Below are 12,051 nucleotides of genomic sequence, written 5' to 3'. Positions count from 1 at the left end.
TGCACAAGAGGAAGGTCTGATAGAATTTTCTCCCTGGACACATTCCCCCTGATCTGGTCTTCCAATTGTTGAAGCCAGATCATCATAGATCTAGCAGTGCAGGTCGCTGCTACTGCCAGTTTAAGGGCCCCTGCTGACGACTCCCAGGTTTGCTTAAGGAAGGACTCCGCTTTTTTATCCAGCGGGTCTTTTAAGGCTCCTAAATCCTCAAAGGGCAGAGTGGATTTTTTTGAAGATTTTGAAATGGCCACGTCAATCTTAGGGGTTTTGTCCCATTTAGCCGCATCCTCATCCTCAAAGGGGTACCTCCGCTTGGAGGATGACGGCAGCTGACCCTTCCTCTCCGGTTTCTTCCATTCCCTTTCTATCAGAGATTTAATCCTGTCATTGACCGGGAATGAGCGTCTCCTCCTTTGGTCTAAGCCCCCGAACATAACATCCTGGACTGTTCTGGGCACTTTGGTATCGGTAATACCCATATAGTCCCTCTGACGGCTTTAACTAGTCTCTCAGTATTATCAACCGAAAAACAAGGTCTGCCCCCCCCATTATCATCCGAAGGCTCCGATGACGATGAGGAGTGATTAGAGGAGGAAGGCAGTTCTCTCGTAAAACGGGACTCCACTGATTCCTCTGATTCTGAAGAAACTAGTTTTTGCTTCTTCTTTTTGAGTGAGGTTAAGCCTCTTAAAGACTCTCTGACCTCTGTCTGGATTAGATCCTTTAATTCTAAAGAAAACCTGGGGGACTCCTCTGCAATGGTTTTCTGAATACAGTCTGAGCATAGGTTTTTGGCATAGGAGGTGGGAAGACCGATTTTGCATAAAGCACACTCCCTGTTTTTATTTTTAGCACTACACTTCTTCGCCTCCGGAGGCGGTGGTTGCCGTTCACATGAGGGCTCCCATCTGGCGGAGGTGGACTGACGAAGTCTTTTCTGACCAGTCTTGCCGGAACTCGTACGCCCCTCACTGCTATGACTTTGTCGATGGGAAGATTCCCGTTCCATTTGTTTGAGCTGCTTGCGCTGCTTTGATGGCTGTGGCTGCTGCTGTACTTCCTGTGGCGGTGACAGCTGCTGCCCAGGTGACTGCGGTTCCTCATTCATCATGGCGGGGATGCAGACACCGCCATCCTGATTGCTCCCCATCCTTAAAAGCAGTAGGGCTCCACCTCCTTTAGGCTCCTCCCCTTCCGGCAGCGTGCTCATCTCTCTTTTTCCTTTTTTTTTTTTTTTTTTTTTTAATTTTAGCCAGCTGGCGCGCTACCCGCAGATCCACCTGCCTCTGCGCGTGCGCAGCCCAGCGGCACCCGGCGCGCTTGCAGCGGGATGACAGCTTCCCACCCGCGCATGCGCAGACCCGGTTTCCGGCGCACTCCGTGATAGGGCGCGTCAGCACCCCGCGCGTGCGCAGCCCGGACTTCCGGCGCGCTCCGTCAGAGGGTGCGACGCGACCCCCACGTGCGCAGCCCGGAAGACCTGCCGGCCGGCGCGCTCAGTTCATCTTTGCGAGGCGCAGACCCGGCCGCAGGCCCCGGCGCACGCGGGGAGGCATCCGAAGGAAAACAGCACCTCCTCCCCACACGCAGACCCGGGCAGCAGCCAGACGGGCTGGGAACAGGGACCATCTGCTGCTTCCACGGCCTCCAGGCCGCACCGTCCATAATCCAGGTACGTGAGGTACCACCTGGTGAGGCTCCCATCAGGGACAGGAACCAAAAACTGATGCGGAGGAGAGGTACCGCCTTTTTATTCAGTAGGTTCCTGTCCTTGGTGGGCGGATACCCTCTCTCAGGTGGTGCTGTCATGGGAGAAGGGGAAAATTTTAGATCTCAAAATATGGTGATGCAAAAACTAGTCTTCACAAAAAAAAAAAAAAAAGTCTTTTAGTGTGTGTGACAGCTGTCAATCATAAAAACTCGATATGAATCTGGCATCGCTGTAATCACACCGACCCGAAGAATAAAGTCGTCTAATCACTTATACCACACGAGGAACGGCGTAAAAAAATTAACTCTAGCGTTAGGGTTGTGCTAGGGTTAGGGTTTTTTCAAAAGTAAAGAAAAAAAAAAATGATGATGATATGGCGACCAGTGTTGAGTGCAAGTGCTCGCCACTTGAGTTTGCATCGGGTGATCGTGTATGTACTGAGTATTGTGGGTGTTCGATTGACATGCTCGAGTCTCTGCCCCATATGCTTCGCGGCCAAAAAAAACGTTGCTGGGATCGCCTGCCATGCACGAGTGATCACCGCATGTTTGTTTGGGTGTTTAATAACAGTGAAACATGTGGGCGGAGACTCGAGCATGTCACTTGAGCACCCGTGATACATGGTGCATACCCGAGTACCCAATGCAAACTCAAGTAGAAAGCACTTGCGCTCAAGATTAATGACAACATTAGGTCATCATATTGAATATTTTATCAAATTCTGTCGTACCTCTAGGTTCAAAATGTTCACTATACCCCTTGATAAAATCCTTGAGGGGGTCTAGTTTCCAAAATGGAGTCAATTGTGGGGGGTTTCAACTATTGAGGCACATCAGGGGCTCCCGAAATGCGACATGGCGTCCGCGCTTGATTCCAAACAATTTTGCGTTCAAAAAGTCACACAATGCGCCTTCCCTTCTGAACCCTGACGTGCGCCCAAACAGTGTATTTTCCCCACATATGGGGTATTGGCGTACTCAGGAGAAATTTCACAACAGTTTTTAGGCTCCATTTTCTCCTCTTACCCTTGTGAAACGAAAAAATTTGGGGCTAAAAGATCATTTTTGTGGAAAAAGTTAGATTTTTTTATTTTTACGGCTCAATGTTATAAACTTCTGTGAAGCACCTGGGGATTCAAGGTGCACACCACGCATCTAGATAACTTCCCTCAGGGGTCTTGTTCCCAAAATGGTATCACTTATAGGGGGTTTCCACTGTTTAGGCACATCAGGGGCTCTCTAAATGCAACATGGCGTCCGCTAATTATTCAAACAAATTTTACATTCAAAAAGTCAAACGGTGCTCCTTCCCTTCCGAGCCCTGCCGTGCATCCAAACAGTGTTTTTTCCCCGTGTATGGAGTATCTGCGTGCTCAGGAGAAATTGCACAACAAATTTTGGGGTACATTTTTTAGTGTTACCCCTGCAAAAATAAAAAATTGGGGTCTAAAGTAACATGTTTGTGAAAAAAGTTAAATTTTTTTTTTCTTCCCAGTTCCAAAAATTCCTGTGAAGCACGTGAAGGGTTAACAAAAATGTGGTTTTGAGCACCTTGAGGGGTGCAGTTTTTAGAATGGTGTCACTTTTGGGTATTTTCTGTCATAAAGGCCCCTCAAAGTCACTTCAAATGTGATGTGGTCCCTAAAAAATGGTTTTGCAAATTTTGGTGTAAAAATGAGAAATCGCTGGTCAACTTTTAACCCTTATAGCTCCCTAATAAAAAAAAATAATTGGTTCCAAAATTGTTCTGATGTAAAGTAGACATGTGGGAAATGTTATTTATTAACTCTTTTGTGTGACATATCTCTCTGATTTAAGGGCATAAAAATAAAAATTTTGAAAATTGTGAAATTTTGGCCAAATTTCCGATTTTTTCACAAATAAACTCAAGTTATATCGAAGAAATTGTACCACAATCATGAAGTACAATATGTCATAAAAAAATCAAATCTCAGAATCAGCGGGATCCGTTTAAGCGTTCCAGAGGTATTACCTCATAAAGGGACAGTGGTCAGATTTGTAAAAATTAGCCCGGTCATTAATGTGCAAACCACCCTCGGGGGTAAAGGCGTTAAAGTATGTTTTACAAGTCACTTAAGAAGATTCGCTTACTTCCATATTATTTTGAAGAGTTCCATAAGCTTTTAACTAAAGGAACACTGCTAAGATCTTAAGGGGGTTGTCTAATAAGTATTTTTGGCATTGATATTTAAAAAAAAAGTGTGAGAGTCACTTGCTGTTACCCCTGTGCATCTAGTACAGGCTTTTCTGATAAGAGATTTCTGCGCCGTCTGGATGTCACAGGACTGCTGAAGCATGTGACTGGCTGCAGTGGTCAGGTGAGTGGAATAGCAGATCATCACACTTCCCTGATGGTGTCCTGTTCCATCACCTGACCGCTGCAGCAGTCCTGTAATATTCAGATAATGCAGCCATCACTTTCCGAGCCACTGCTGGCCACCAATGCAATCTTTACTGGATCCACATTTTTCACAGCAGTAAAGTGAAAGATTTAGATTTTTTTAATAAAAAAAACAAGCAAACACTTGGATGATGCAACACCTAACAACCCTTTTATAGTTTAAAACAGAATAATAAACATTAAGTCTTTGCTTTGGTACAGAGGCCATATAGTTACTCACCTTGTACAAATGCCAGGATCTGCTCATACTGCTCCTTGGCTTGACTTTCTTTAACCAAATCAATCTTATTTTGTAAAATGAGGATGTGCTTTAGCTTCATGATTTCAATGGCAGCCAGATGTTCTGAAGTCTGGGGCTGAGGACAGGATTCATTACCAGCTGTAATATAAAATCAGACAAGAATAGAAGTCAGTGTTTATCATGATATGGAGACTGGTGGAGAATTGGCAGGGGGGTGATATAGGATCGTAAAGATCAGTGGTATTACAGATAGTGATGAGCGCAAGTGCTCGTTGCTCGAGTTTGCTGAGGGTGCTCAGGTATGTACAGAGTATCGCGGGTGCTTGAGTGACATGTTCGAGTCCCCGCGGCCGCATGTTTCATGACTGTTAGACAACCACAAAACATGCGGGCTTGCTCGTGTCTGTCAGGCAAACCCCGCAAGTTTTGTGGTAGTCTAACAGCTGCGAAACATGCGCCAGTGGGGACTCAAACATCTGCGATACTCGGTGCATACCCAAGCACCCTCAGCAAACTCGAGAAAAGAGCACTTGCGCTCATTACTAATTACAGAACTTTCAATATTGCTGCTCACATAAAAAGAATATCACTGGAAGGATGTGGACAACTTCTTGGCATTTATTTGCCTATTTACCTGCACATTGCTAGCTGCAGAATGAACCAAATGGGTTTTCATTTTCAGGGAAAAAAAAACTTTAAACAAGCCGAGCAGGTACTCACTCTTCCCGATGCAGTGCCAGCTTCCCGCTGCCAGTTGGCTCTCAGTATTTGATCTTCTATGGTGACATCATGTCAATACCATCCATCACTGCTGCAGCCAATCACTAAGCTCAGCAGTTCTGCCAAGCTAGGTTGCCAATCACTTAACAGCAACCTGTGCTGCAGCAGTGATGCTTGCCTTCAATGTGTGCCATCAAATAGCGGTGGGGAGGAGGTCCTGTCCTGGACGCAGGGAGGTGAAAGTACCTGCTTCTGTTGGTTATTTTAGGTATTTTACAACGTTTGGAGTTGACTTTCCTGAAGGTGTGAAACCCCTTAACTAAGGATTCAGTCAACTCCTGAAAGTTTATACATTACTTGAGTTTTACTCAACACATGCCAGCGTAATTATGACCACTGACCTCCTTATAAGAACAGCTCAACTACCATGTGGTCATTACATGTTCTAAGAAGAGCTCAGTAAAAGACAGCTGAAAAAACCAAACTTATAAATCAATCAGAACGGGCCGACTGCCGGATTCTTAATAAACTCATTCTGCAGTCAGATATAAACAGCGCAACACAAAAACTAAAACATAATAAAACATGAGAAAAGATATTATGCTGAAAATACATTACAGATATGTGCAAACTCACCTATTAACAATAAGGCAGCATCCATAACAGCTGCACCGTTCAGCATAGTTGCCATCAAAATATCGTGACCTGGGCAATCTACAAAAGATACATGCCTGCAAAACAGGATAACAAGCACTTAAAGGGTGCCCTCATAAAAGGCACAAACGAACGCTGAAATTAAAAATGCTGAAACAAGTAGTTTCTTTTTCATAGAGTAATATTCATTCATTGTTATGGCAGCTGTGACATTACGCATAGTCTTCTCTTGAATTCTCAATTTTTAGACTTTCATGTTTCAGGCTGCGTTCACACATTGCGTATTTTGAAAAAGCGCACGAAAATACGCAATGTGCCTTGTGTCTGCCAGCAAAGTGAATGAGAAATTCACTTTGCCGTTCAGACTGTGTGATTTTACGAAGCGAAAGCGCAGCTGCGTCCCGCGCTGACATGTCAATTCTTTACGCAGCTGCGTCCCGCGCTGACATGTCAATTCTTTACGCAGCTGCGTCCCGCGCTGACATGTCAATTCTTTACGCAGCTGCGTCCCGCGCTGACATGTCAATTCTTTACGCAGCTGCGTCCCGCGCTGACATGTCAATTCTTTACGCAGCTGCGTCCCGCGCTGACATGTCAATTCTTTACGCAGCTGCGTCCCGCGCTGACATGTCAATTCTTTACGCAGCTGCGTCCCGCGCTGACATGTCAATTCTTTACGCAGCTGCGTCCCGCGCTGACATGTCAATTCTTTACGCAGCTGCGTCCCGCGCTGACATGTCAATTCTTTACGCAGCTGCGTCCCGCGCTGACATGTCAATTCTTTACGCAGCTGCGTCCCGCGCTGACATGTCAATTCTTTACGCAGCTGCGTCCCGCGCTGACATGTCAATTCTTTACGCAGCTGCGTCCCGCGCTGACATGTCAATTCTTTACGCAGCTGCGTCCCGCGCTGACATGTCAATTCTTTACGCAGCTGCGTCCCGCGCTGACATGTCAATTCTTTACGCAGCTGCGTCCCGCGCTGACATGTCAATTCTTTACGCAGCTGCGTCCCGCGCTGACATGTCAATTCTTTACGCAGCTGCGTCCCGCGCTGACATGTCAATTCTTTACGCAGCTGCGTCCCGCGCTGACATGTCAATTCTTTACGCAGCTGCGTCCCGCGCTGACATGTCAATTCTTTACGCAGCTGCGTCCCGCGCTGACATGTCAATTCTTTACGCAGCTGCGTCCCGCGCTGACATGTCAATTCTTTACGCAGCTGCGTCCCGCGCTGACATGTCAATTCTTTACGCAGCTGCGTCCCGCGCTGACATGTCAATTCTTTACGCAGCTGCGTCCCGCGCTGACATGTCAATTCTTTACGCAGCTGCGTCCCGCGCTGACATGTCAATTCTTTACGCAGCTGCGTCCCGCGCTTTCTCCTATTGTGCCCATTATAAGCGATGGAATTACGCAGCGGTGTTCACACACTGCGTAATTCCAGCGCTTTTTTATGGAGGCGCAGGAGAAACTATGGATACTCACCTATCCGATGGATATGAGAGCCGTCCGGTCCGGTCCCGCCGCCTCCAGCATCTGCCGGTGAAGCGATCAGTTAACTGTAGCTTACCGGCTTCCGGTCAACTGATTTACAAGCCGGTCACGTGACAGTCAGCTGATCGCTTCACGGCAGATGCTGGAAGCCGCGGGACCGGACCGGACGGCCCTCCCATCTATCGGATAGGTGAGTATCCATAGTTTTTTCCTTTTAAAGCAGTGTATGTGCTGCAGCCAGAAGCTGTCTGTACATACACTGCTAGGGGGACACTCGCACACACGACACAGACACGTACATTACATACATACACATACATTACATTATATACAGGTGTCCATGCTCCTCACACTTCATTTTCTCCTGCACCTCCATAAAAGCAGGAAAATATGCACGCGTAAAAAAATGCAGGGAAATACGCAATGTGTGAATGCAGCCTCAAATTGTAAAATGAAAGTTCATCACGAATTCATGGCTCGGCATAGAAAGGAAGTTTTTCAACACATAATACCCAGACATATGCCAGACGGGCACTGGTTAGAGATAAGTCAGGTCCAGAAAAATGTAAACATTGCCCAAGTATTGGGCACAGGTAAAGCACCACTCCAGCGGGGTGTTTTTTTTTTTTCCCAGCACTGGAGTCATGATTCTAATCCAAGGTCTCTGCCCCTACTATCATACTTACCCGCCACCATCTTCACCTATCACCGCCGCTCCGAACCCACAGCACCATCTTATGACTGCAGGTTCTGACTGTCCAGAAGTAATAAGTCTCTAGCTCAATCGCTCAATGCAAATCTATAAGAGCCAGAACGAGGCTCCCATAGACTTGCACTGAAATGTGACCTCCGGCTCACTTCAGTAAACACTGGAGCAATCTTGTAGATCACAAACTGCTGGAGACTGATGGGAGCGGAGACGTCGACAGGTAAATGAGAGTAGAGGCAGGGAACTTGGATTACAAGCACCACTCCAGCGTTGCAATTAAAAAAAAAACAAATAAAACTCTGGAGTAGTGCTTTAAAAGGTACTTTAAAACCACTTCGCGCCAGAGCCTGTTTTTGCCTTCGTGACCGGGCCAATTTTTTCAATTCTGACCACTGCCAGTTTATGAAGTAATTACCCTGGAACGCTTCAACGTATTCCCCTGATTCTGAGATTGTTTTTTCGTGACATATTGTACTTCATGATAGTGGTAAAATTTCTTCGATATCACTTGCGTTTATTTGTGAAAAAATCGGAAATTTGCAAAATTTTCAAAATTTTCACCAAATTTCAAACTTTGAATTTTCATGCCCTTAAAATCAGAGAGATATGTCACACAAAATAGTTAATAAATAACATTTTCCACATGTCTACTTTACATCAGCACAATTTTGGAACCCAAATTTTTTTTTGTTAGGGAGCTATAAGGGTTAAAAGTTGACCAGCGATTTCTCATTTTTCCAACAAAATTTACAAAAACATTTTTTTTTAGGGACCACATCATATTTGAAGTCACTTTGAGGGGTCTTTATGACAGAAAATACCCAAAAGTGACACCATTCTAAAAACTGCACCCCTCAAGGTGCTCAAAACCACATTCAAGAACTTTATTAACCCTTCAGGTGCTTCACAGGAATTTTTGGAATGTGGAAGAAAAAAAATTAACATTTAACTTTTTTCACAAAAATGTTACTTTAGACCCAATTTTTTTATTTTCACAGGGGTAACATGAAAAAATGGACCCCAAATTTTTTTGTGCAGTTTCTCTTGAGCGTGCTGATACCCCATATGTGAGGGAAAACCACTGTTTGGGCGCACGGCAGGGTTCAGAAGGGAAGGAGCGCCATTAGACTTTTTGAATGTAAAATTTGTCTGAATAATTAGCGGACGCCATGTTGCGTTTGGAGAGCTCCTGATGTGCCTAAACAGTGGAAACCCCCCACAAGTGACACCATTTTGGAAACTAGACCCCTTAGGGAACTTATCTAGATGTGTGGTGAGCACCTTGCACCCCCAGCTGCTTCACAGAAGTTTATAATATTGAGCCGTAAAAATAAAATTTTCACATTTTTCCCTCAAAAAATGTTTTTCATTCCCTAATTTTGTATTATCATAAGGGTAACAGGATAAATTGCACCATGAAATTTGTTGTGCAATTTCTCCTGAACACGCCGATACCCCATATGTGGAGGCAAATTACTGTTTGGGCACATGGCAGGGTTTGAAAGGGAAGGAGCGCCATTTGACTTTTTGAATGTAAAATTTGTTTGAATAATTAGCGGACGCCATGTCACATTTGGGGAGCCCCTAATGTGCCTAAACAGTGGAAACCCCCCACAAGTGCCACCATTTTGGAAACTAGACCCCTTAGGGAACTTATCTAGATGTGTGGTGAGCACCTTGCACCCCCAGCTGCTTCACAGAAGTTTATAATATTGAGCCGTAAAAATAAAATTTTCACATTTTTCCCATAAAAAAATGTTTTTCATTCCCTAATTTTGCATTATCATAAGGGTAACAGGAGAAATTGCACCATGAAATTTGCTGTGCAATTTCTCCTGAGTACGCCGATACCCCATATGTGGGGGAAAACCACTGCTTTGGTGTACGGCAGGGTTCGGAAGAGAAAGAAGCGCTATGTTGGCTGGGATAGGCAGCAGACACCATGTCACATTTGAAGAGTCGCTGACATGCCAAAACAGCAGAAACCCCCACAAGTGACCCCATTTTGTAAACTACACCTCTCAAGGAATTCATCTAGGGAAGTAGTGAGCATTTTTTAATTTTTAAATTTATACCATTGGGCAGTGAAAAAAGCATAATTATATTTTTACCACAAAAAAATGTTTTACCCTCAGATTTTACATTTTCACACAGGGCAATGGGTAAAAATGGTGCCGAAATGTGTCACACAATTTCTTCTAAAAGTGTCAATACCCCATATGTGGCTGTATCGTACCACTTAGCCATACGGTGAGATTTGAGGGGGAAGGAGCGCTATTTGACAATTGGAGAACAAATTATTGTAGAATAGGCATTTGGATTTGGGAGCACAAAATTTTCTGAATTTCTTTTGGGGGGCAAGGACCATTTTGCTTTTCCAGAGCCTTTCTGCTACCAGTAACTTGGAAGTCCCTTATATTTTTAACAGATGATGGACCTGAGTGGGGACTAGCTTTTTTTGAGGACTGAGTTGAAGCTTTTATTGGGAACATTTTGCATAACATTTATCCGGCTCTCTAGGCTGAGCACTTACATCGGGGTTTCCATCTAATTTTCCAAGTGATGTAATTCAGATGAAACCCCTGCAGGATCCATTCACTGTAATGAGGCAGCAGAGTTACTCTGGACTCCGTCTGGCCTCTGTTTAGTGGTGTCCTTTTTTTCAGAAGTGCACAAAACTGTGGCCAACCGCACTTTTATGCACGCCTAAAACAAATGACACCGTGGGATCCCAGGCTAGACGGCGTCCACAGTGGCCTATATCTGCCTCATTACAGGGAATCTTCCATCATGGGTTCTGGCTGAATCACGTATTTCAGAGATTTACACGGAAACTCTGGTGTAAGTGCTCAGCGCAGAGCACAGGATAAATGTGAGCAGAGCCTTACTGGGATCTTTGGGAGACATAATAAACAAATCAGTAGCAGGTAAATAATATTTGTTTTATTTATTTTTTATGCCGTTCCTAGTGTGATATAACTGATTAGATTACTTTATTCTTCGGGTCGGTGCGATTACAGAGATACCAGATTTATATCGGGTTTTTATGACTGACAGCTGTCACACACTAAAATACGCTTTTTTTGCAAAATCTAGTTTTTGCATCACCATATTTTGAGAGCTATAATTTTTCCATATTTCGGCCGACAGTCATGTGACGGCTTGTTTTTTGCAGGACGAGTTGAAATTTTTATTGGAACCATTTTTGGGCACGTGACATTTTTTGATCGCCTTCTATTCCGTTTTTTGGGAGGTAAAGTTAACAAAAACAAACACTTCAGGAATTGTTTTTTGAGTTTTTTTTTATGCCGTTCTGCGTGTGGTAAAAGTGATCAGGCAGCGTTATTCTTCGGGTCAGTACGTTTACAGCGATACTACACTTACTGTATTTTTTTTATGTTTTGGCGCTTTTACACAATAAAACAATTTTATAGAAAAAAAAATATTTTTTTTGCATTGCTTTATTCTGAGCGCTATAACTTTTTTATTTTTTGGCTGATGGAGCTGTATGGCGGCTTTTTTTTGCGGAACAAGATGACGTTTTCAGTGGTACCATTTTTATTTCTATTCTGCTTTTTGATCGCATTTTTTTCCACTTTTTGTTTGGCGATATGATGAAAAAGCATATTTTTTTGCTCCGTTTTTTATTTATTTTTATTACGGTGTGCACAGAAGGAGTTAGTGTGACAGTTTTATAGCTCGGGTTGTTTCGGACGCGGCGATACCAAATATGTGTACTTTTTTTGGTTTTGTAATTTACGGATTTATTGGTTTAATATTTTATTTATTTATTTTTATTTATTTTGTGATTTTTTTTTTTAATAGTTTAAAACCTTTTTTTTTTACTTTTTTTTACATTTTTACTTAGTCCCTGTATGGGACATTAATTTTTATTTTTCTGATCACTGATCTCATGTAATGTAATACACATATATTACATTATATGAGATCTTCAAAAGGCCAGAAAAAGCCATACAGCTGACAAATACTATTGAGATCTCTGCTACTGGAAGTGGAAAAGAAGAACAAAGACAAAAAAATCTAAATAATAAAAATATGGGAGGAAGAGAAACCAATCACAAACTAAAATGTTTTTAT

General features: G+C 43.6%; 1 protein-coding gene across 1 annotated transcript in view; it reads right to left on the bottom strand.

Annotated features, from left to right (window-relative positions):
• EIF2S3 (eukaryotic translation initiation factor 2 subunit gamma) overlaps positions 1 to 12,051 on the bottom strand; it is a 36,393-nt gene that overhangs the window by 13,140 nt on the left and 11,202 nt on the right. Inside the window, exons 5-6 of the mRNA XM_073667526.1 lie at positions 5,730 to 5,824; positions 4,353 to 4,511 (exon numbers count right to left, since the gene is read on the bottom strand). Coding sequence (XP_073523627.1) covers positions 4,353 to 4,511; positions 5,730 to 5,824 — 254 coding nt within the window. The remainder of the gene's footprint in view (positions 1 to 4,352; positions 4,512 to 5,729; positions 5,825 to 12,051) is intronic.

Source organism: Phyllobates terribilis, unplaced genomic scaffold (genome assembly GCF_046119375.1).
Source record: "Phyllobates terribilis strain yellow unplaced genomic scaffold, ASM4611937v1 Scaffold_2__4_contigs__length_985480577, whole genome shotgun sequence".
Classification (NCBI taxonomy): Eukaryota; Metazoa; Chordata; class Amphibia; order Anura; family Dendrobatidae; genus Phyllobates; species Phyllobates terribilis.
The sequence above is the reverse complement of the archived record's forward strand: the minus strand, read 5'-3'. Positions and strand labels throughout refer to the sequence as shown.